General features: G+C 36.0%; 1 protein-coding gene across 2 annotated transcripts; it reads right to left on the bottom strand.

The window, feature by feature from the left end:
• Nucleotides 1-23,144, bottom strand: LOC120209387 (zinc finger protein SHOOT GRAVITROPISM 5-like). 2 transcript variants are annotated; one of them, XM_039208415.1, is made up of 6 exons: nt 23,025-23,135; nt 22,543-22,942; nt 21,943-22,037; nt 21,736-21,912; nt 16,192-16,623; nt 1-57 (listed from the first exon to the last, which is right to left on the bottom strand). In XM_039208415.1, the coding sequence occupies exons 1-5, from the start codon at nt 23,107-23,109 to the stop codon at nt 16,196-16,198; spliced, it is 1,185 nt and encodes a 394-aa protein (XP_039064346.1). In that variant the 5' UTR covers nt 23,110-23,135; the 3' UTR covers nt 1-57; nt 16,192-16,195. The 2 variants fall into 2 exon arrangements, with proteins under 2 accessions (XP_039064346.1, XP_039064345.1); XM_039208414.1 differs by lacking the exon at nt 1-57 and having other exon boundaries at nt 16,062-16,623; nt 21,736-22,037; nt 23,025-23,144.
• Between the last annotated feature and the right edge of the window lie 3,242 nt (nt 23,145-26,386).

Raw genomic sequence — 26,386 nt, forward strand, 5'->3', positions numbered from 1 at the left:
TATATATATATATATATATATATATATATATATATATATATATATATATATGTGTGTGTGTGTGTGTGTGTGTGTGTTTCTATACATTTTACGTGTAGATTGTTTGAGCCTTTATGTGGAATTAAAGTATCGAGAACGATATAACAAAGTATTGATACATATATAAAAGTTTACGCTATTATCATTACACCGATATACTTTTACCGTGTACATTGTAAATTTACATATTACTTCTACAATGCTCTTTATATATGGGTTATCAGAATGTTGGATTTACACATAAAGACATCTACAATGATCTTGAAAGAGGTAAAGCAAAGGAAATCGTCAATGGGGGTGTCAATACACTAATTGCTTACTTTAAACCAGTACTTGGAGTATCGATACTTGAAATTTTGAAACCTATTTCTTTAACGTAATAGGTAAATTAACAATGTAAATGGATAAGTCCATTCTTTCTCAGAATCCCTCCATGTTTTATACAACTACGAGCCCTTTCCATATGTTCCCTTTTATCCTGTACTTGAACATTGCCAAACAGTCTATAGAATAGAGCCTCCCGTAAGTCGTGGCCGGAATAAGTTCTGTAGTTGAGATTATCTAGGTTAATCATGTTGACTGCATAGCCAATAAAACCCCCTTGTATGATCCAAATAGTAAGCTAGGAATTGGTAAGACAAGCTTTCTTTAAGGGTTTAGGGACTCAACCTCTCCCAAGTAAAGACTGCATGATTGAACATTACATACAATAGTTGTATTTAGTTCTTGAAGAATTATTCTTCATTGTATATAAGGATAGTTTTAATGATATCTGTTCACATTTCGAAGCCAATAAGTATCATGCATGTAGTATCCTATATCCTCGAGGCAGAGGACAAGAAATCTGGCACTTAAAGATTACCAAGATCGGTAGCTTCTGCTTTGTTTGAAGACCGAACCTAGAATCAACTTCTCCATTATGCCTATAATACTCAAGAGAACCTACCGAATGAAGGGATTTGCACACATCCTCGAGCATTTTATGGAAAACCCCAAGTATGGGTTACCCTGAACATCTCTGTTGTAAGATTTTAGTGGAGTACTTGGGGTTTCCCATAAAATGCTCGTAGTTGTGTGCAAATCCTATCATTCAACAGGTTCTCTTTAGCATTATAGGCATAATGACAAAGTTGATTCTAGGTTCGATCTTCATGCAGAGAAGAAGCTACTGCTCTTGGTAAATCTTTAAATGTCAAATTTTTGATCCTCTACCGCGAGGATATAGGGTACTTCATGCATGATACTTATTGGTTTCGAAACATGAACAAATATCATTACAACTATCCTTATATACAATGAAGAACGATTCAAGAACTGAATACAACTATTGTATGTAATGTTCAACCAAGCAGTCCTTACCTGGGAGGGGTTGAGTCCCTAAACCCTCAAAGGAAGCTTATCTTACCAATTGTTGGCTTACCATTTGGACCCTACCCTCTGGGTTTTATTGGCTATACAGTCAACAATATTACCAACTTCCTGCATTCTTTGGCATTCAGTCATACTATCAAGATTTGAAATTTGTAATCAATTAAAAGTTCTTAAATACTTTAATCCAATTACCATTTCAATAACAATTACAGAAATACTTTGATACTTACCAGAAGTACATATATCCAATTTTCTTCAATGTTGATACTATCGGGCTCCATTTCGACGTCATCATCTTCGCGAACAAATATTGAAATTTCTACCTATAATAGGTCCCAAATGCTTCTTTACTTTGAAAACCCCAAACTCAAAAACCTAACCCCTATTTTTGAATACCGTAATACTAAAAAAGTAAGGTTTCAACAACATACCTAATCACATTTCAACCAACAAAGTCATGGAATATCACAAAAACACCAACTTATCACAATTCATGCTATTCGCTATCAAGAACATCCTAACCTAAACAATTATGTGTTCCCAAGCAAGCATAGCATTCCACAAATATTCAACAACACAAAGAAATTCAATGAAATTTCCGACAAATCCAACCAACACATACTAGCATCGAAACATAAAGATAAGCAAAGGGAAATTCAATCCTACACTCTACTCCCCCTCACTTAAAGCATTTTGCCTCAAAACGTAAAACTAAAGTGCAATAGAAGGGATAGAGTACTCCCCAGATTTCATGTCAGTTTTGCTAACGTGCACCGGTCTCCATTTGAGTGTGCTAACGTGCGCCGTTTAATGAAACAGTGAGCATGGCTGGGGTATTATTTTTTCTACTTTGTTTGACCGTTCACTACTCAGTAGTCTCCAAAATTAGCACTGTTCGAATCATAATTTTGTAAATCTTCGTCGTTCAAGTTTGAATAAAAAAATTATGTTCCAGCAAAATAAAAATTAAATAAAACATGCTCGATTGAAATAAAAAATAAAACAAAAATAAAAAATAAAAATGTAATTAAAAAAAATGGGTTACCTCCCATGAAGCGCTCTTGTTTAACTTCGTTAGCTCGACGACCTTATTTAGACTACAAGTTCTTCTAAGTCGAGATCTTCAATTAAGCAAGCTTCACTATTCGCATAATACTGTTTAATCCTGTGTCCATTGACTTTAAATCGAGAGCCCGGATCATCTTTCGACTGCGCCATGAGGAAATATTTCAGTTATCGTATAAGGTCCGCTCCACTTCGATCGAAGTTTTCCTGTAAAAAGTTTTAATTTTGAATTAAAAAGAAGAACTTTTTATCTATAGAAAAATATTTAAAAACAATATTTCGATCATGGAATTCTTTTGTTTTTTCCTTATATATTTTGGTGTTGTCGCAAGCATCTCTCTGGATTTCCTCAAGCTCTTGTTTATGTAACTTTCATGTTTCGCCAACCGCTTCTAACTCCATTTTGCATTGTTTTACGGCTCAATATGCCTTGTGTTCTAGCTCAACAGGTAAATGGCATGGCTTACCGATCACAAAGCGATATGGCGACATACCGATAAGTCCTTTATATGCAGTTCAATAAGCCCATAAAGTGTCAATTAACTTTAAGCTTCAATCCTTGCGATTTGGCTTAACTATTTTCTCAAGAATCGTCTTTACTTCACGGTTTGAAATTTCTGCTTGTCCGTTCTTTTGCGGATGATAAGCCGTGGCAATTATGTGATTCACTCTATGTTTTTTCATAAGTACATCAATTACTCGATTGATGAAGTGTGTGCCGCGGTCGCTTATTATCGCTCTTGGTGTACCAAACCTAAAAAAAATACAATTCTTTAGAAATTGAACAGTAGTTTTAGCATCTTTGTTTCGAGTGGGTTTAGGTTCTACCCACTTCGAAACATAATCAACCGTAAAAATTATAAAACAATTGCCAAAAGAAGAAACAAATGGACTCATATAGTCAAGTCCCCAAACATAAAATATTTTGCATATATGTATAGGATTAAGGGGCATTTCATTTCTTCGACTCAAATTACCTGCACGTTGACAATTATCACAAGACTTGCAAAACAAGTAAGCATCACAGAAAATATGAGGCCAAAAGAATCCGCATTCCTAAATTTTATGAGCAGTTCGCTTTGGTCCAAAGTGTTCACCACACAAATAAGAAGGAAAGAAATTTAAAATTGAGCTTACCTCTCTTTCAGGAACACCTCGTCGAATTACCTGGTCTGAACAATGTTTCCAAAGATATGGATCATCCCAAATGAAGAAACGAAATTCTCTCTTAATACGGTTTACTTCGGCTCTCATTAAATGAGATGGTAATTTATATGTAGTTAAGTAATTGACTATATATGCGAACCAAGGTATTGACGTTTGTGCCATCATCAAGCTTTCCTCCGGGAATTCTTCACGAATGGGGGGATTAACTGTAGTGATTAGAAGTCGGCTTAAGTGATCGGCTACTATGTTCTCACATCCTTTTTTATCCTTGATTTCCAAATCGAACTCTTGGAGGAGTAAGATCCAACGGATTAGTCATGGTTTCACCTCTTTTTTGCTGAGCAAGTACTTCAAGGCTGCATGATCAGAGAAAACAATAACTTTAGTACCAAGAAGATATGATCTAAATTTATCTAATGCAAAAATAATAACGAATAATTCTTTTTCGGTTGTTGAATAATTCCGTTGTGCGGAATCTAAGGTACGGGATGCATAAGCGATAACGTGAGGCTCTTTCCCGATCTTTTGTTCGAGCACGGCTCCAACACTTCCATCCGAAGCATCACACATAACTTCGAAAGGAAAGTCCCAATTTGGCGGTTGGACTATGGGTGCAGAAACCAACTTTTCCTTACGTCGAATGATTCTTGGCATTATTGGTTGAAATTGAATGCTTTATCCTTCTATAATAACTCGCACAATGGTTGCGCCACCTTAGAGAAATCCTTAATGAATCTACGATAAAAACCTGTATTACCAAGGAAAATACGAATCTCCCTCATCGTAGTGGGGTAAGGAAGTGAACATATTATATTAGTTTTTGCCTTATCTACCGCAGTTCCTTTAGATGAAACAATATGTTTTAGAATTAAACCTTTATCAACCATAAAGTGATACTTTTCATAATTCAAAACAAGATTAAATTCTAGGCACCGACACAACACATTTTTTAGGTTTAATAGAAACTCATTGAATGAATTACTATAAACAGTGAAGTCGTCCATGAAGACTTCAATACCTTTTTCAATAAAATCATAAAAAAATACTAATCATACATCTTTGGAATGTGGCAGGTGCATTGCAAAGTCCGAAAGGCATACGTCGGTAAGAGAAGATGCCGAAGGGGCATGTAAATGTCGTATTTGCTTGATCTTCAGGTGTTACTGGAATCTGGAAGAAACCTGAAAATCCATCAAGACAACAATAGTGAGATTTACCAACTAATTGTTCTATCATTTGATCTATGAATGGAAGAGGAAAATGGTCTTTTCGAGTTAAAGAATTCAACTTCATGTAATCAATGCAGACTCTCCATCCATTCTGAACTCGTGTTGGTACAAGTTCTCCTTCAGAATTTTCGATCACAGTAACTCCTATTTTTTTAGGAACTATATGTATCATAGTTACCCATTTGCTATCCAAAATTGGATATATAATATCTGCATCTAGAAGTTTTTATATCTCCTTTTTTACCACTTCCATCATTGGTGGATTTAGCTGGAGTTGACCTTCATGTATTAGTTTTGCGCCTTCTTGGGTTTTAATTTTATGCATACAAGTAGATGAACTCAACCCTTTTATATCAGCGATGGTCCATCCTATAGCCTCCTTGTATTGGCACAAAACCATGATCAAGTCCTTTTCCTCCTCCTAAGATAATCTTTTTGATATGGTTACTGGCAGAGTGTTGTTTGGTCTGAGGAAGGCATATTTTAAGTGATCCATCAACTGTTTTAGCTCAACTTCGGGTGCTTGCAAAATAGAAGGTAAGACTTTAGGCTTAGAAGAAATCAAATTCAGTTCGGTATGGTCAGAATTCACATTTTTATCTTGATCCTCTAGCTCCCTGCATGGATCAAAGGAAAAATTAGTCCTTAAAAATTCATCATCCAAAGGATCAATTAAATCGACAGAATTTAAACTTTCTACTTTATCAGGATATCTCATTGCCTTATATATGTCAAATTTAACAATCTCACAGTCAAATTACATAGTTAGGATTCCACTTCTCACGTTAATTTTTGTGCGTACAGTGCTTAGAAAAGGGTGCCCCAGTAGGATATTAGAGGGCGTGCTTGTATGATCATTCTCCATGTCGATTATATAAAAATCGGTGGGAAATATCAAGTCGTTTACCTCTACGAATACATTCTCTAAGAGTCCTTTTGGATAGACCACCGACCTGTCGGCAAGCTGTATTGAGATCTTTTTATTCTTCAAAGGATCATTAGTAATCATTTTATAAATAGATAGAGGCATTACATTAATTGATGCACCAAGATCGCACATTGCTCGTTTTATCTCAAACTTACCAATTTTACAAGGGATTGCAAACATACCTTGGTCTTTTAGTTTAGGTGGTAACTTTCGTTGGAAAACGGCTGAGACATGCTCTCCTAAGTTTACTTTCTCGATTCTGGTAAGCTTCTTTTTAGTCATACATAAATCCTTAAAAAACCAGGCATACCTTGGAACCTTCCGGATAACCTCAAAGAGAGGTATGTTAACTTCCACATTCCAAAGTATGTATAATATTTCCTTTTCCTCGGTCTTTTTAAACTTTTTATCTAATCTCGATTGAAAAAGTAGTGGCACGTCATAGGGAGATGGTGTCGGGCCATTTATTTGTTCTTCGTTATTCTCTTTCTAGGACCCTGAATCATCATTCTTCTTCTCTTTTTGGGTTACTTTATTTGATGGAACACGTGGCGCCACTACTATACCGCTCCGAAGAGTGATGGTGCTGACGTTCTCCCTCGGGTTTACTTCAGTTTGAGACGGAAGCTTACCTTGTGATTCCAAGCGGTCTACGGTTTGAGCTAGTTGGCTCATCTTCTTGTCTATCTCTTGTAAGTGGGCTTCAGTACAATTCTGGAATTTTTCCTGGGAAAGTGCTAACCTCTGGAAAATCGTCTCTAATGATGTCTTCTGTGGCTGTTGTGGTGGTGGAGGTGGTCTCGCTTGATAACCTTGATTCCATCTTGAGTTCTGAGCATAACTGAAGTTAGGATGATCCCTTTATCATGGGTTGTATGTATTGCCGTAAGGATTGTAATCTCTTTGGGGTGGTCCCGAAAAATTCCCAAATGCATTGATTTGAGCTGTTGTGTATCTTGAATCAGTGGACAACTGTCTATCGGATGATCATGTAATGCACATATTCCACATAATCGGTTTTGTCCTGTATTTCCTCCAACAAGAGAGTTTACGACTTCAGTTAACTTATCTATTTTATTTTCTAAGGAATATGAACTTATCTCATGAACCCTTCGTGAAGGTTCATTATTTACGCGGAATTGTTGGGAATTTTTTACCATCGTGGATATTAAGTCCCTTGCCTCAGTGGGAGTCATATTCACCAAGGCTCTGCCGCTGGCAGCGTCGATCATCTTCATTTCCAGGGGAGATAATCCTTCATAAAAGTATTGAAGGAGTGTTTGTTCCATTAACCCATGCTGTGGGCAACTAGAACATAACTTCTTAAACCGCTCCCAGTAGTCGTAAAGTGATTCTCCATCAAGCTACTTGATTCCAAGTATTCTCCTTCGTAGTTCACTTACCTTTGCCACAGGGAAAAACCTATCAAGAAAAAGACGAGTCATTAGAGCCCATGTAGTTACAAAATTAGGGGAAAGATAAAATAACCACTCCTTAGCCGAATCGGCTAGGGAAAAAGGAAAAGCTCTAAGTTTGATTTGGTCCTCGGTTACTCCCTGTGGTCTCATGTTGGAGCAGACCATATGAAATTCCTTGAGATGTTTGTCTGGATCTTTGTTTGGCAATCCGTGGAATGTATGGAGGAGATGAATAAAGCCGGTTTTAAACTGGTACGGAGTTTCTCCTTGGGGAAAACTAATGCACAAAAGCACTTGTTCAGTGGGTGCCGTGGCTAACTCCTGGATAGTAGGATCGGCCATCGGAATTGGTTCTTTATCAATGGATTCACCTGAATTTGATTCTTGTTCTGGATTTGTTTATTGTCTCCTTCTTTTCCTAAGCGTCTGTACGTGGAGTCTCCTAGCTTTGGCTTCGATCTCTGGGTCGTACTCCACTAATGCTCCCGAATTAGTCCTGGTCATAAATCAAAAGCAAACAAAAATTAGTAACTTTGGCGAAGTCCCCGACAACGGCACTAATTTGACAACTATCATTTTTTATGTCAAATAAATTCCTTTTTCTTGATTAATAAATAAGGAAATACATAGTATAGAAAAATAAGGGTCGAATCCTCAAGGACTTAGAAAATCACAAATTTATGTTTGAATGGTTTTAACCAGGCGAAAAATAGTAAAATGGGGGGGGGTTTGTAATATGAGATTTAAATAGTAAAAAACGATTAAATAAATTAAAGCAATTAAAGTAAAATTAAGAGGATGAAGATTGTGAATAAATACGGTAAAAATAGCCACAAGCCTTGCTTTAACTCAATTTCCTTTAGATCATCGAATAAAATTTTTCCTTCGGCATTCACATCGGTTACTTTGTCTACAAGGGCTATCCTTGTGACTCTATCTTGTATACCGAATACACAAGACAATCTTTGATTCCGACTTCGAAAATTGATTCTATCAACATCAATTGTCGTAGATCAATTACCGTTTAAGTTCGTGGCGACCGACTCGAATTGTCCATAACCGTCAATTCCAATCTCAATTCCCTCTTGGTGAAGCCATCTCGCCAAGTGTGTTCCCATCAAGTCGAATTGCTTTCTATAAGCTGAATTTTCCTCCCGCACATTTAATCGCAACAACCTCTTGACCAAAGTCAATCTTTAATTTTGAAAACTGTTTTGATTTTGAAAAATAAGCGCTGAGATTGAGAGAGATATTTTGAAGATATTAAGGGTCTGTTTCAATTCTCCTGTTGGAATTAAGTCATCGCGTCAGCTCTCGGCTGATGAAAAATTTAGCTAAGCATGACAAAAGTTATACTTAGCATATTGAAAACAAAACTTGAAAATAAAAGAAAAATGAAAAGAACTTGAAAAGTAAAAAGAGAAATCTTTAATAAAACCATATAGAAAAGAAGATTGTAATTTGAGTGATGAGTTTAGGCTTACCCCAAGTGGGTATTTATAGCCTCTCAAAGCATAAGGATAAACAAGAAAATAAAATAAAATAATCCTAAGATAATTGTTTTCTAATTTTAATTCAAACTTAAACTAGTCTCCTAATGCAACTCTGTTCGTCAATCTTCCAGAAGGCGTGTGAAGGAAGTCTTCTAGAAACCGTTGTTGACTAGACCTTCTAGAAACTGTCACGTCAGACCACGTTTTGCCCAGAGTCGTATCCATGTCTCCAGCCGTGACCAAATAATAAAAAATACGGAATGCGCCATTTTTGTCACTAATTCTGGAAAGTAAGGACCTGAACGAAAACAAGCATAACATGACCAATTTAGCAGTAATAATTCAACAAAATCGAAGAAATAATGAGCAAAGATTAACGATTTTGAACACTCATCAGTTAAGATCTATAGCGATATTTTTTTACAAACGCCGCTAATTACCTTGTCTTTAGTGACGTTTATTTTGTCAAACTCTAGTATATGTTATGATATTTAGTAACTCTTTTCTGTACAAACGCCGGAAATGTTTACACCATTAATGGCATTTCCTTCACAAAACGCTGCAAAAAAACTAATTCTGGTGGCTTATTTACAAACGCTGCTATGGTTAAGTGATTTCGCATATATCATTTTATACTTTATATTGCCCAAATTTAATATCATGTAACATTATATAATAAATAAACTTAAAATTTACAAACACCAATAAAACCGCCCCTACAAATCTGTTTTACTGTAGTGATCACTAAAGACACCCACTTTTTACTCCAGTAGAAAAATCAAATAACATATTAAAATTGATCAAGAAACCCCGACTGATTGACCCGGAGCTACTTCATAAGTATTCAATACGCCACTCACAAATTCCTGCAAGAGAAAATTAAATTCGACCTCTAAAACAAAAAAGAGGAGCATGACACCACTTTGGACCCCATTAGTGCCACCACCATAGTCACTCATACGATGCGAACCGGAGGGAATGATGAACTCAAATTCGTAGTTCTCTCATCGTATCTTACGACTAAATAATACTTTATTGACCTTAAGTCCACGAGTTTTACATTCAAAGGTCACATCATTCGTCAAGAGTGGATGGTTCCCCTCTACCTTCTCCCTTTAATTTATTAACAGTTTTTGCGACTCCTCGTCATCGTTGTAAGCTAAAAGAAAGCTAACTAAGAGAATGCATCAATACATAATTATATGAAATAACGCGCCTCCAACAATTAAAATTTTCGAGACGTTTCTCTATCCGGCGACGGAGAGTGTAAATAGTACACCTCAAGGGGTGTAACTAATTTCGAAAAAGTAAGTGTTTATCTTCCTTGAATCATATGAAATACCAAATTGTAGAATCGCCACCAATATTTTAATTTGGTGAGATTGGTCACCAAAATGTCATATTATTCTAATAATATTTATAAGAATAATATTAAAATAATAAAACTCGGGTTTGCTTACCAGAAAAATGAGTTCGGGAGTCGGTTACATATGGGGAAGGATTAGCACCCTCACAACACCCAAAATTGGTATCGATATTTATTAATTAGTGTCTTTGCAATAAATTATAAATTTGTTCTTTAAATTTACATAACTTAATATAAATAATTACTAAATGATATTAAAAAAATCTATTATTAATAATATTATTATAATTAAATTATAAATTATGTAAAATAGTAATAATTCTAAAGTATAAATACTTATAATAATTAATCATATAATAATGATTAATGATTAAAAAATAAGATAATAAAAATTAATTAATCTAATTCGAAATAATACTAAAATAATGTACTAATTATGTAATTTACCCTAATTCACTAATACGAGACTAAAATAGAAACTATTAATATTTAAGGGACTAAACGTGATATTTAGCTTAGATATACGTATATATATATTAGTGACTAAAATACAAATAACTAAAATTAAAAAAATGAATTAAAAGGAATAAAAAAACATGGTTTCGTTACCATAACTGAAGTTTACAAAACTTGAGGCACTGCGGACTTAGTTTGACCATGTCTAAATTACACAAAAGCACCTCTCCCAAAACGATGTCGTATGGGAGAGAGTATAAATGCCCAATATTCGACCCAAAGGGCCAAGCTTCTTCATTTTCTCTTCTTTCTTCTCTCACTAAATGAGAGAACTCTCTCAGTTCTCTCTAAAAACCTCACCGGAGGTAAAACTGGCCACCGACCAGTAGCAGGTTGCTGTCGTGTTTTTCCATCGCCGGCCACCACCCATGGTGGCCGAAAAACATTAAACCTACCCAAAATGTAGATAGAGACTCCCTCTACCCTAATCCGAGTTTCTTCTTTACTTAAAACTAGTAAATCAGGCTAAATCTTTGATTTTACCTTTGGTAAAATAGCTTTCCGGACGACGTTTAGGCTTCGATGAGGGTAAGATCTCCTTTCTTCTCTTCGTTATTCTTGCTACTATGTTCAATATTTGATTTTATCAACATTTAAGCCTGCAAATCATATAAAAAAGAATCATTATGATGTTTCATAAAAAAATCTATTAAATGTTAATAACGTTTAAACAGACAAGTCTCGGATCACGACACTTTATAATAATCCATCGACTAAGAGGAAAAATATTGTACCATTTCCAAATCTCCTCTACAAGACCAATTTCTGCATAACAACACATCCACTAAACTTCTTCATACTAGAAGTTCCAGAAGAACACCTATGGAGGTAGGATATCACACACCTGACACCCCTTGAGAAGTCACAGTCTCTTGACATGACATCTAATAGGAACATGTGACCTACTAGGGACAAATATACTATCATTTGACCATGTCCACTAAACTTGTCAACGTGCGAATAATCATAATAACCCTACATTTGACAATAACACTCAGGGTCGTTATAAAACCCCTTGATCAAGACTCAGAGAGTGAACTAAAACTTTTCCTTCATTCATCTCTCTTCTACTTCCTTATAGAAGAAACAAAAGACTCGAATAGCTACCAACGAAAAATCAACCACTGACTGCAACTCTATGCTCAAATCAAATAGATTAAACCACCAACGATTGACATAATATATTTTTTTCCATCAACAAATATTATTTCAATAAAATATTTCATAATAATATAAATTTTTACAACAACTACCCCACTGCTATGCTATCCGCATCTCCCGTCTAATTTGTCTAGAAGAGTTGATGTAATGATGAACAACAAATGTTTGTCTTGTGCAAAAGAGGTTAAAAGATGTTGACATATTGGTAATTATGGACATTTGGCTTCGATCACCATATCATACTTCTAAGAATTTGGCAGAAAGATTTATATACCGGCAGCGTTCAAATGATTTCAATTTTGAGTTCAGATTTTAGTCCTACAGTTAACTTCATTAAAAGGTGATAATCGAAGTTTATTAAGAAACTGAAAACGCGAGTGATAATACCAAGAAATGGAGTTTGAAGTGGTTTATTCTGCACAAACCCAATGCGCTGAGAAAGGGATGTATCGGCGAGTAGTAAGTGAATGAAGTTTGTTTGCAAACGATGAGTGGAAGACCGAGTCTGCCATTAATCCGTACAGGCCATGCTGTTGCACTGAAAAACATGGCGTTTTTGCATTTATGAAATAATGGGACCATCACATTCCTCTCTCTCCCTCATGCGCTCTGATTGCTTATAATGAGGGGTTTTTTTTTAATGGCTTAGTGTTATCCAGACCCTCAAAGTTTTTTTTTTTTTTTTTTTGAAAATCAATGTTTATACAATGACCTTGAAAAAAAATTCAAAGTTGGTATTTTAGAGCTGAACTTGACTTGCACTTAACTCAAAGACAACCTGAACCCAAATTGAACTTGATAATGTGATAATTCAATATGACCTACATCTTACATGATATAAACTCAAATTTAAAATTAACTTGATAAATAACTAATATTACCTGATATGTTGTCAATCTGATCTGTAATTGAATCAACCTATAAATGATCCAAGCACTATGATATTTATCTAAATTTGTATTTATCTGACTTGTAAGTTATAATTAATAAAGAGATTATAAAATTATGCTATTATAGTACGAAAAATTAATTCTTTACTATTTAAGATACATAATTAACTATAATCATTAAATTAATATCTTTATTTTTTTACCTATAAACTATAATGTACAAATATATTCAAAAGTTCTATTAAATTAAAATTATATATTTTTTATTTAAATTAACCCATAATTATTTCTATTTTTTAATTTACTCTCCTACACAAACACAAGTTACAATTTAATATTCATGAAAGACGAAAAATAATTCACTTGAAAATGATCCGACCTGATACCCGTTCGTACTCATTAAGATTTGATCTAAATTTTATCCGTTAATGACATGAACCAGTCTGAACGAAGACTCGACCTGAAGTCCATCTGAACCTAAATTAACATGATATTTAATTGATTTATACCTAAACCATTTTGACCTGAACAAATATTGAACATATTTGAAATTAACTTGACCTAAACTCGAATTAAATATTATTTCAAATCAACTAAAAATGATCTGAATCTGAGTAGATCTGAACTTAACCTGATCTGATTTAAACCATTGGATTAACCTGATTTAATCCGTATTTGATTTAACCATACCTAATATTATTTGATCTAAGACCTAAATGATTATCTGATTTCACATCCCTATATAGAGCCATCCAACCAACACTCAAGAGCATGAATTGAGCAAAATAGCTATTAGATAATGACCCAAGCTAGATCCCTTCCCTTCACCGGCGGCTCTCCATCCAAACTAAAATAAATGAACTTTCCATCTCAAGTAAATGTTCACTTGTTCGAACCACCGAAAATCACTACCTTACCTGTTGCACATCAACAATAGCATTTGTTAACTATTTATAACAAATTTTATAAATTACTTAATATAAAAAGTTCTCAACTATATCTATTTTTCTAATTGAGTGCTTAAACTTTATTTCGGTCGTATAGGTTTCTAACATTACCAATGTTATCATTTTAAGTGTTTAATCTATGACGACTGTTAAAAAAATCTTTAATCTAACATGTGTCGTGTTTATATTTTTTAATTTTTTAAAAAACTTTAATATTATTGTTACTATTTTTAAAAAACTTAAACCTTTTTTAATGTAAAAAAAATCTTAAAAGCCCTAATTCCAATCCCTTTACTCCTATTGTCGACTATCTTCGGCCATCCATCCGTCGTCGCCTACCCACTGACCGACCATCATGCTTGTCGTCATCTAAAACCCCTAAATTTCTAAATTTTTAAACTTAAATCCCTAAAATCTCAAATACTTAATTCCTAAATCTTAATCAATAATAGCCACCCGTCGACGAAATATTAGACGGAAACAACAACCATGTTGCCTCCACATTCATTTACACCGTTGATGGTGGTCAATTGATTGGTGGCACGATAATAAGCGATTGATGTGAAATAGTAGTTTTTTAACATCTGTTATGATCGAGACATTTAAAATGATAATATTTATAATATTAGATATCTACACCAGTCGAAAAAAGTTCTGGCACTTAAGTAAGAAAAGATGTATAATTGAAATAATTTTTTACTTTAAGCCTTAATAAATTACTATCCTATTGATGTGAATAATAATTTGTTTTTTGGAATAATGTGAATTACAAGCGGTAATATTTGTTCTAATAACTCTCAATCATTTGATAATAAAAACTTAAATACCTTGTAGTCGCTATTGCTCTAACCTAAAACCTTCCAAAAATAACATTCATCCCTTTAATCATTGAAATAATTTGATTCGTACACGTGAATAGTATTTTTGTAACTCCATATATAAGAGTAAAATTTCATTTCTTGTTAATCCATCTTACTTTTGTTTACCTCTTGAACAAGTGACAACCGATAAGAAATTATATAGATTTTATTATATATTTTTCTCACAACTACATGTTACTTTTACCGGTTTACAATTTACATCATAGTTAGAAGTTTGAATAAGTTGTATTTTAATTTTCTCTAGGTTTCCGATATGCAATTTCTAATTTATATATATTTTTTGCTTTCTAGAATTACATTATTCTTTAAGAGAGGATTGTTATTTTGGAGGTCTAAGATTTGAGTATTAGAGATTATTGTCAAATAGTTAAAAGTTTTAAAATAAATATTATCACCTGTAAATACTCTAGATTAGCCCCAAAAATTACATTATTCTTACCAATTATTTTCCTATATAATGTCTATGAATCATTCAAATCTTCCAACCCCTAAATGAAAAAATAACACGTGTTTAAATACGTTTAAATTTATATTTTTCAAACATTATAATATAATAATAACAACAATAATAATTAGATAATGTAACTAACATATTACTTGAACAATATATCACAGAAACAACGAATTTTATTAATTAAATTTTATCTGTCTTGAGTGAAATGAATTGAATTATTTAAATGAAAAACTATATAAAAGAATCTCACATTATTATGATAGAGAGTTGTTAATAAGATTGTGTAATACTATAGCACCCTTAATCTTAAATTTCATAAATCAAAGGTTTAGGTTGATCCAATAATGCAGTCGGAAAAAAATTGTTCGAATAATATACTCGAGAGATTATTTGTTCGAATGTGGTGAATATTACAGTACTCATTAGGCTCCCCGCGTCTCCCCAAGGTCGCATGAAACACCATGCGACTCCCCCTTCCCGGACCACCATGCGTCTTTCCCCATGTGATTTTTTGCAATAATATAGGCTTTTACTTTGTTATATATATATATTATATAATATAGGCTTATATTTTACTTTGCTATATATATATATTTCTAAAATTATTATTGGGGAAAGACGCATGGTGGTCCAGGGGAGGGGAGGGGAGAGTCGCATGGTGTTCGATGCGACCTTGGGGAGACGTGGAGAGCTCAATGCAACTCCGATGTGTACTGTAGCATTCAATCCATTCGAGTAAATAAATTCTCAGGTGCACTATTCAAACAAATTTTTTTTTTGACTACATTATTGAAAAAAAATCACCCCAAAGGTTTAAGATATATTAAATACAAACTTGATTAAAGATATTTGTTTAGGTGAAAGATGATAGGGTAATTTAATTAACCTCAGGTCTATAAAGAGAATGAGAGATTTTAGGTTAAAAACTAGAGATCGGTAAATACAAAAATGGTTTAATGCAGAAAGGGAAGGGCAACCCCACCATCATTTCCTGGCCTCTTCATCATTCCAAATAGTCCAAACACAAAATCCAAATGAAAATTCGTTTTTAAGTGTTTGTCTTGTAACAGGAAAACCTAACAACATTTTCTGTACAAGATGAACACTTGATAAGAACACAGACCATCATTAGTATTAAATGCTCAACAAACTCGATCATTTTATCTCCCCATTGAACCAAATTAAAGAACAAATTACATCACACAAATTGCAGGATACAACACTTACCAAAAAACAATCATTTTTTGTATATATATATATATATATTGGTTTATATGTTAGTGTTCTTTGTTAGATTTGTTCGGATATCAATTTCAACTTCACCTTGGGTTATAGCTGATGAAATGTAACTCACAACAAGGTAGTTCTCCTCAGCTTGACACCGCTGCTTGCAGGCATGGCATGTAATTTGAAGAATGGTGGATTTGATTCGATTTACTGCATGCTTCTTTAAAGATTGAGCCTTTGCCAATTCAGATTGTGATTGTTGCCTGATTCTCATTGCCCTGGCAAGCTCATGCTCGGCTAATTTCATCTGCCTTTTCGCTTGTTGTCTCGCATCTTCGGCATAAGCCTTTTCCGCCATCGCCAACCTTAACCGCTGCGGCACTGCTCGCGTCGCTGGTTTCTCTTTTGTTTCTTCCTTTTCCGAACCGATATTGGATGAGCCGATCGAGAGCTGTAATTGGATCGAATGATGTGTTGGAAATAGAACGCTCACACAAACAACTTTTATTGAAACTCAAACAAATATTACAAGAGTACTCTCACTCGAAAACAAGAACTACAACTCACTCTTATAAGACTTTGCTTCTTCACTCACTTAGAAGCTCTTAATTTTTCTTGATGCTTAAAACTAAAATGGGAAGGGGTATTTATACTACTCAAGAACAATCCTACACCACACAAATAAACTAATTTAAACAATTACAAATTCAACAAATATCTAACTCTCACCTAACTAAATTGATGTAAGCAATGACATCATTAATTAAATGATGTAAGCAATGACATCTTTAATTAAATGATGTAAGTAATGACATCAATTTAGTTTGGGTTTGGGTTTAGGCTCCCATAATGGATCAAGTTTATGATCCAACACCCTCCCTTAAACTTGATCTCGTGACCCCTAGTAGGTTCCTTAATCTTAAGAAGTCTTCGCTGGTCAGTGGCTTGGTAAAAATATCAGCAACTTGATCTTGTGACTTCACATATTCAACTTCCACATCTTTTCTTGCAACACACTCCCTTATATAGTGGTAGCGAATATCAATGTGCTTGCTTCGATCATGGAATCTGGATTCTTCGCTAAGGCAATGGCTGACTTGTTGTCGACACAAACCTTGGTAGGCTCTTCTTGTATCAAACCAATCTCCTTCAATAGATTTCTAAGCCAAATTGCATGACAAACACATGAGGTAGCAGCAACATATTCCGCTTCACAAGTGGATATGTGACAATCGGTTGTTTCTTTGACATCCATGTGAATGCAATATCTCCCATGAAAATACGAATCCAGTAGTGCTCCTTCGATTATCTATGTCTCCACCCCAATCACTGTCGCTATATCCAACAAGCTTGTAATCATTAGAAACTGAATAGAACAAGCCAAAGTCAATTGTACCTTTCAGATAGCGAAGAATTCTCTTTGCGGCTTTAAAATGGGTGGTTGTTGGGGATTCCATGTAGCGACTAACCAATCCAACTGCGTGAAGAATATCGGGTCTCGTGCAAGTTAGATAGCGTAGACTTCCTACCAAACTTTTGAAGAATGTTGGATCTACACTTTCGCCTTCTTCATGTTTGGTCATCTTGATCCCGTATTCTGCCGGTGTGCTTATTGGCTTACAGTTCTCCATCTTGAACTTCTTCAGTATCTCCTTTGCATAGCTTTCCTGTGAAATGAAAATTCCATCATTTTGTTGCTTAACTTCAATGCCAAGGTAGTACGCCATGAGCCCCATGTCTGTCATCTCGAATTCTTTCATCATCACTCCTTGAATTCATTAAACATGCTTGGGTTGCTTCCAGTGAAGATCAAATCGTCCACGTAGAGGCACGATCAAATATCTTCATCTTTGATCTTGATATATAGAGCATGCTCGTAGGGACATTTGTTGAAGCCATTCTCTTGGAAGTACTTGTCGATTCGGCTATTCCATGCCCTTGGTGCTTGTTTTAGCCCGTAAAGAGCCTTCTTCAACTTCAACACCTTGTCTTCATGCCCTTTGACTTCATAGCCTGATGGTTGCTGAATGTAAAGTTCCTCTTCAAGAACTCCATTTAGGAAGGCGGACTTTACATCCATCTGTTGTATCTTCCACTTGTTTTGAGCTGCCAAAGAAATGATTAGTCTGATAGTCTCCAATCGAGCAACAGGAGCAAATACCTCATCATAGTCAATTCCAGCCTTTTGACTATAGCCTTTAGCAACTAGCCTCGCCTTGTGCCTTTCAATCTCTCCTTTGGCGTTTTGCTTTGTTTGTACACCCATTTGACACCTATCGCCTTATGTCCCTTGGGAAGTGAGGTAAGTTCCCATGTGTCATTCTTCTCGATGGCCTTGATTTCTTCGTCCATCGCATCTCTCCATTCTTTTCTTGTACCGCTTCTTGAAAGCTCACTGGTTCACAATCGGCAAACAGACAAAATAATGTAAGATTATCTTGTCGTTCAGTTACCTCATAGAGATGTCTAAGGCTTCTTGTGCGTTGCACAACTCTTTCACTTTGACTCCCACTTGACGATGATGAAGGTGATGAGTCTCCTTGAGTGGTTGATGTTGGTGAAGTGGGTGGAGTTGCAAGCTCTTGTTGAGATTCATCTAGTTGCTCCCTTTGTCTGCTCATCTTCTTCAAACTGAGGAAAGAAATTGAAGTCATCTGTATGAGAGTTAAAATCCCATTCTCCTTCTTCGTTGAAGACCACATCTCGACTAATCACAAACTTCTTATTGTCTGGATTGTACAACTTGTAGCCCTTCGAATTAGCATCATAGCCGATGAAGATAAAACTCTCGCTTTTATCATCAAGCGTTCTTCTCTCGTCTGGTACGTGAACATGGGCTATACTTCCAAAGGTTCTCAAGTGGGAAATGCCAGGCTTTCTTCCACTCCATGCCTCTTGCGGTCTTTCCCCATACACTTCTTGTTGGAGATCGATTTGACAAGTAGACTGCACACGATACTGCTTCCGCCCAAAATTCTTTGGGTAGTTTCTTGCTTTTGAGCATGCTTCGTGCCATGTCGAGGATTGTTCTATTCTTTCTTTCTGCCACACCATTTTGCTGGGGGGATCTAGGAACTGTCATTGGTCGACGAATTCCATTTGCTTCACAGAACTCTTGAAACTCCCTGGAAGTAAATTCTCCACCTCGATCGGATCTCATGGCTTTGATCTTTCTACCTTTCCGCTTTCTCTCTCCACTGCTGCTTTGAACTTCTTGAAGACTTCAAAAACTTCTGACTTTGTTTCAAGAAATATACCCAGGTTTTTCTTGAAAAATCATCATGAAGAGAAGAAAATAGTTATTGTTACCGAGAGAGCTTGGCTTGATCGGTCCACACACATCGGTATGGATGAGCTCAAGTGGCTTCTTAGCTCTTGTCTCTGACTCCTTTGGAAGCTTTTCCTGAATTGTTTCCCGACTAGACACCCTTCACAGAGTTGGTCAGGATGGTTGATGTGAGGTAGTCCTTTCACAATCTCCTTCTTAGATAATAGCTCTAGACCTCCAAATTGAGATGCCCAAATCGAAGATGCCAAGCCATGATGCATCTTTGTAGCAAGCTTTCAGGCACTTTGCAACATCATTTTGTATGTTGATCAAGAACATTCTATTCTTTGACATCGGCACTTTAGCAATGAAGTTATTCTTATCATCTTTTATAGAAAGATATAATTATCATATGAATATCATAACTTCTCTACCAGTTGCCCTAAACTTAAAATGTTACTTTTCATATTGGGCACATAGTAGGACATTTGAAATAAATTGATGTCTCCCATCTTTCAAACGGATAAGAATGTACCTCTCCCTTTCACTGCTATTGTGGAATCATCTCCAAACGAAACATTTCCACTTACTGACTCGTCTAGCTCCACAAACATGTCTTTCCTTCCACACATGTGATTGCTTGCACCACTGTCAAGATACCAGGAATTGCTTGGACACCATCAGTTTCCTTTCGTGCTAGAAGAGAGTTTCTTTGCCATCTGTCTTTTTCCTCCACGTAATTGGCCTTCTCCTCAATTTGTTGTTGGGAGCTCTACATTCTGAAGCATAATGCCCAAATTTTTGACAATTATAACATCGAATTTGAGATTTGTCATACTTTGAGTTTGGATTCTTCCACGGCCTCGTGTTGAGCTTTCTCCTTTCTCATAGTTGTTGTTGGAATTGTTATGTTGTAATTCCAGCCTCGTCCACGACCTCGACTTCCCCTCGTCCATGGCCTCTACCTCTGCTTTGGCACGTTGGTTTCTATCATTGCGTTGGCTCTCATGCATATCCTTGAGTTGCAGCTTGAGGAGTTGCTCAGTAAACTCATGCTTCTTTTATGCTTCTCTTCGTATGCTTGCAATGATCCTTGGAGCTGTTCGATCTTCATTTCTTCCAAGTCTTTAGTTTCTTCAATCGTCACAACGAACGGAGTATCTTCTCTATCCTCACATCGTCTAACTTTTCACCATTTCTTTTTAATTGATTAGAAAGCTACTACTCTTGAGAAATAATCTGAAATAGACTCAGATGCTTTCATGTTTAAGGATTCGAATTCACCTCTTAATGTTTGGAGACGAACCTTCTTCACTTGCTCGGATCCTTTGTAAGAGGTTTGCAGCTTCTCCCACGCTTCCTTGCTAGAGCTTGCACTTGAAATCTTTTCAAAACCATCATCATCTAATGCTTGATAGATGAGGTAGAGAGCCTTCTTGTCTCTCTTTCTGAATCTTCAAAGTTGTCTTTGATCTGGTGTAAGAGTAGCAAAAACATCATCATCCGCAGGCTCATTATAGCCTTTCTCTATGATATCCCACACATCTTGTGATCCAAGAAGTGCCTTCATTTTGATACTCCAATTGTCGTAGTTGTTGTTGTTGAGTGTCGGAACTTGGAATGGTGCCATACCATTTGCCATATCTCTCAATATAATGAGATTTTAAAAATCCGATTGCACGGATGAATCCGAAACGATGAAAAAAAAAACTTTGGAGGGACTTGGACAACTCGGTCAAGGGCTCCAACTCGGCTGAATCGGCTCAACTCGGTGAGTCAACTCGATTTTCTGGCAGCAGTCTTCCGGCGGTGCGTGGCGGTGCGTCAGAACTCAGATTGAGAAAATTCTGGCGGCGTCGTATTCCTCTCGTCGAGACCTTCGATCTTTCCAACTCGCTCTGATACCACTTTGTTGGAAATAGAACGCTCACACAAACAACTTTTATTGAAACTCAAACAAATATTACAAGAGTACTCTCACTCGAAAACAAGAACTACAACTCACTCTTATAAGACTTTGCTTCTTCACTCACTTAGAAGCTCTTAATTTTTCTTGATGCTTAAAACTAAAATGGGAAGGGGTATTTATACTACTCAAGAACAATCCTACACCACACAAATAAACTAATTTAAACAATTACAAATTCAACAAATATCTAACTCTCACCTAACTAAATTGATGTAAGCAATGACATCATTAATTAAATGATGTAAGCAATGACATCTTTAATTAAATGATGTAAGTAATGACATCAATTTAGTTTGGGTTTGGGTTTAGGCTCCCATAATGGATCAAGTTTATGATCCAACATGATGATCATGGTTTTTAGGGGAAACCGAGACCTCGGTTGGATTTGGTGTGGTTAAGAGTTGAAGTTCCAAGTTGTGGTGATGCGGGGTTTTAGGGGAATTATCTTTCGTAGGGCTCAACAACAACATGGTACCTATTGTCTTTTCCAACTCCAAACTAGGCCATGGAACCGTACTGAAATTTGTATCACTGGACGGATTGAGGCTCGAAGCTGTTCGCGACAAGCAAGCCAGTCGTGATGCATGTGATTCTGGCTGGCCACGACTCATTTGGCAAGCATCTTGATGTTCAATGAAGCTCTCAACCCTACAAAAATGAATAATAATTCAATGACACACACACACATATTTATATATAGTTTAACTGTTATATGATTGTATGTAGGAGAGGAAATACTGAAAGGGCTTGATCTGCATGTAAACAAAGCTTGCAAAATGTTGGATTAAGGTTCCATCAGTCGAAAAAACAAAGTAATATTATCTTTTTCCTTTCTTTCTTACTTTATGTCCTTTTGTTATTCCTTTCCAGTCAAAACTCAGGTCATCAGCATTAAAAAGGAAAGGGCCTGCAATTCAATGTGTAATGATCATGGTTTGGGGCTGGTGAATCTTTTTTCATCCTAAATACTTTCAAAACAAAAAACAGAAAAGAATCATAAAAAACCAACAGGTTGTGATATGAGAGGCAAGGATTTAAATAACGCCGGTTATATAGGGCCGTCGTCATCCGCTATCGTTATTATATGACTGTGATATCCAATCGAAAATGCGACAGCAGCGGCAATTTAAATCCCTGGGAGAGGAACAAAAACCTGGAGAAAACTCTGCCGCAGTCACAAGAATGGCCTCGGGTGCCACAGGTTTTAAGATGGGCCTTGTAATCGGACTGAACAGCATAGCCCTTGGAACATCTCTGGCAAACCCATTGCTTGTGGTTGCTGTGCTTCCGCCTGAAGTGTTTCTTGATCCCCACCAGATCGCCAAGAGCATGGCAAGGGTCGTGGTGCAGGCAACTCGGCTCGGGGCACACGAACACCCTCTTCCTCGCCACTGGGGTCTCCCTCTTGAGAAGCTTCCATGGAACCTTGTGTCGCCGCCTGTGCATCTGCAGGTTTTGGTCCCGTTGGAATCCTTGGTTGCAAAACTCGCATATGTAACGATCTGATTCCAGCAGTCTTTTAGGCGACAGAGAAACCACCTCCGCATCTGGATCTAATTACATTTTCCCATTAAAAACACAAACCAAACATGAATATATATATACATATACACATATAGTCGTATAGATACGTACCAGGTGTTCCTGCAGGTCTTCTTTTCTTCTTATTGTTGGTAAATAGCTCCAAAGAAGGAACTGAAGAACAATTATTTGCCAACATGGATAATTAAAGCTCAAAGCTGCTTCTGATCTGAGGATAGAGAGAGAGAGAATTAGAGGTGGAAAGAGAAGTAGAACATACCAGATGAGATTAGAAGAAGGAAAAGAAAAGAAAAAGGAAAAAAAACTAAAATTCGTTTTCTTTCTTTCTTTAAAAGGGCTTTAAACCATTCAGCTTTTCATTCATCTTTTTGCTTTGCTCTCTCTTTATATCTTCATCTCCATGGGGTTGTGTCTTGTAAGTGTAGTGTCAATGGAAACTTGTTCGAAAGGAAGTAAAAGAGATACGGTCAATGAATATTGTCATTGCAGTCACATTTTCAATTATTTTGCGTTTATCGCGATTACGAACATAACTGATGTTATTATGATGATTGTAGGTATCGCAGTCATACAATAATAATTTTGAATGATACCACTACCACTATATAATATACCGTATTTAAATTTCTAGTCCCACAAACTGAGAGATAAAGATGAGATGGGCCAAAATTAAGAAACATCCCATAAAGAAACAAAGCTTCATAGTTAAACTCTGATATCACACAGTAATATTTTTTGCTGTACAACCGCATGCATTATTGATACTAAAATACAAGCCACCCTTTCCTTCATTTTTCCAAATACTCAAGCCAATGCACCTTCCCAATTTTCTAACCCTTTTCCGAAAAAATAAAAACAAACTGTTTTATTGTTTGAGTACTTTGTTTATGTACCCCATTAGATCCTTTTCTTTTACATATCTTTGTGTGTGATGTATACACTAATTTATTTTCTTTAAAAAGTTATCCACACGCGCGCGCACACACACACACACACACACATTACTATATTTTATAAAAAAATAAAGTAAAAGTTCACTTCAAACTCAAGCCGGTGATGTTCAACATGCTCAATTCTATCGATCAACTTTATGGCTTGCCTAATGGAGATGTTATACATCATGTACGCGCTTTCCTTGAGGTGTGTGAGTCATTTAGGCAACAAGGTGTGCACGAGTATGTGCTAAAACTAAAATTATTCCCATACTCTTTACATGATCGAGCAAGAGCGTGGTTGAGTGGAGTTCCATCCGGCTCAATGGAATCTTGGACTGACTTATGCAAAAGTTTTTACTTTGATATAACCCACCTAGTTCCGCAATAATTTTACAAGTTTTCGCCAAGGATGTAACGAATCTATGTATGAGTGTTGGGACATATATAAAAGTTTTCTTTGAAAATACACCAGCCATGGATTCAACAAGTGGACCCAAGTCGTCGTGTTCTATAATGGTTTCAATGCACCTACTCACATGATGTTGCATGCTTCGAAAAATGGCACTTTACTTGAAAATTTGCCTGAGGAAGCCTTTGATATCCTCGATCGGATAGCCAATAACGACTATTAATTCCCATCTGCAAGTCTTGGATCCGGTAGGAAAATATCTGGGGTATATGAACTTGACGGTAAGGATTCAGTTTCTGCCAAACTTTCTGCCATAACTAACATGCTGAAATTTTTGCAACATTCCAGTGAGGTGAAAGAAGTCAAGGCAACAAACTCGGCATGCATTCTTTGCTGCGACAACCATCATGAGAGTGAATGCCTAGAAACCAAGAGTCCGTCAATTTTTTGGGCAATTTTAACAGAAACAACAACAACCCCTACTCTAATACATATAATCCTGGATGGAGACAATATCCAAACTTTTCGTAAGGTAATAAAGGGAAAAACAACAACTATGCAGGCAACTTTAATAGGCCACAGTAGAATGCCTCTGAACATTTAAGTTTGCAACATCAACAGATGCCCTGGCAAAATAATAATAAAGGTAATGCATCTTCGTCAAATTCTAACTCCCTTGAAGCTTCACTGTAGGAATTTATGGCCTCGACAAAAGATTTCATGGCTTCAACAAAGACTTTGATACACAAGCATTCATCGACAATCAAGAATCATGGTGCTTTTTTGTAAAGCCAAGCAGCTCTATTACAAAGCCATAGTTCATCCTTGATAGAGTTAGAAAATCAAGTGGGCCAAATTGCCACGACAATACACTCTCGCCCGTAAGGAAGTATCCCTAGTGACACTGAGGTAACTAAGCCTTATGGGAAGGAGAAATGAAGTGCTCTTACACTTAAGAGTGGTACTCAAATAAATTTCGATGATAAGTTTGGGGGAAATGACCGAGAAATTTCTCACCAAGGCACTACACATGAAGAACCAGAAAGTTAAGCTGAAGAAGCTGAACATGAAGATTTGTTTGTGAAAAATGAAAAGGATGAGCAGTCGACAAGTCAACCCAATGATGGTGGAAATTTATTGCCAGGGCAAAAGTTATACCCCCATCCGCAGCAGATGAAATCAGACCTCCACCGCCTTTCCCTCAGTGGTTGAAGAAGCATAATGATAAGATCCAGTTCAAAAATTTTGTTGATGTCCTTGATAAGTTGTATATAAATGTCCCACTGCTTGAAACTATCGATCAGGTAACTTTTTATGCCAAGTTCTTGAAGGATATTGTCACAAATAAGATAAATGTGGAAAAAATAGAAAATATTGCCATGGCAACAGAGTATTATTCGACATTGAGTAAATTTCCTCCGAAGCAAAAAAATCCTAGAAGCTTTGTTATACCATGCTACATCGGTGATAAGTATGTTGGGAGAGCCCTTTGTGACTTGGGGTCAAGTGTAAATATGATGCCCAAGTCCATATTTTTGAAACATGGAATGGGTAATTCTTGAACAACCACCGTAATTTTGCAACTAGGAGATCGATCACATGTTCGTCCCAAGGGAAAAATTGAAGATGTGATAGTTAAAGTGGATAAGTTAATCTTTCCAACAGATTTCCTTATTTTAGATTGAAAACCGATGAAAATGTTCCTATTATTCTTGGGCGTCACTTCTTAGCCACATGGTGCATCTTAATAGACTGTGAGAAGTGAGAGTTTACTATGAGGATGGCCGATCAAAGCGTCACTATCAATGTCTTCAACGCTCTTAAGTATGTTGATGATTCTAAAGAATGCTATTGCATTGGAAATATAGAACCCCAAAAAGAAGACGGGACAAAATTTTTTAGTCAATGCAAAATTTTACATCTAGACGAATATGGTACTATGTGCAAATATAACATTGCCCAGATTTAGGAGTGTAAATTTTTTTGTCCTGACGATATTTTACAACTAGAGAGAAACAATAGGTTTGGCTCAGGTGAATTTTTTTAGAATGACGTAGGTAAAAATGTTTGCCTAGGAAAAAAATTTCTGACTGAAGCAAAAGTAGGATTTA

Source organism: Hibiscus syriacus, unplaced genomic scaffold (genome assembly GCF_006381635.1).
Source record: "Hibiscus syriacus cultivar Baekdansim isolate YM2019G1 unplaced genomic scaffold, ASM638163v2 tig00018827_pilon, whole genome shotgun sequence".
Lineage (NCBI taxonomy): Eukaryota > Viridiplantae > Streptophyta > Magnoliopsida > Malvales > Malvaceae > Hibiscus > Hibiscus syriacus.

Bases quoted from the DNA above. Each gene is read 5' to 3' on its own strand.
- LOC120209387 (XM_039208414.1), bottom strand. From the start codon at position 23,109: ATGTTGGCAAATAATTGTTCTTCAGTTCCTTCTTTGGAGCTATTTACC. The intron at 22,038-22,542 runs GTTTTTGTTCCT...TCATTTTTGTAG, and splicing joins TGCGGCAGAGTTTTCTCCAG to GGTTGAGAGCTTCATTGAAC. The intron at 16,624-21,735 runs ATCATGTTGGAT...TATTTCCAACAC, and splicing joins TTCCCCTAAAAACCATGATC to ATCATTCGATCCAATTACAG.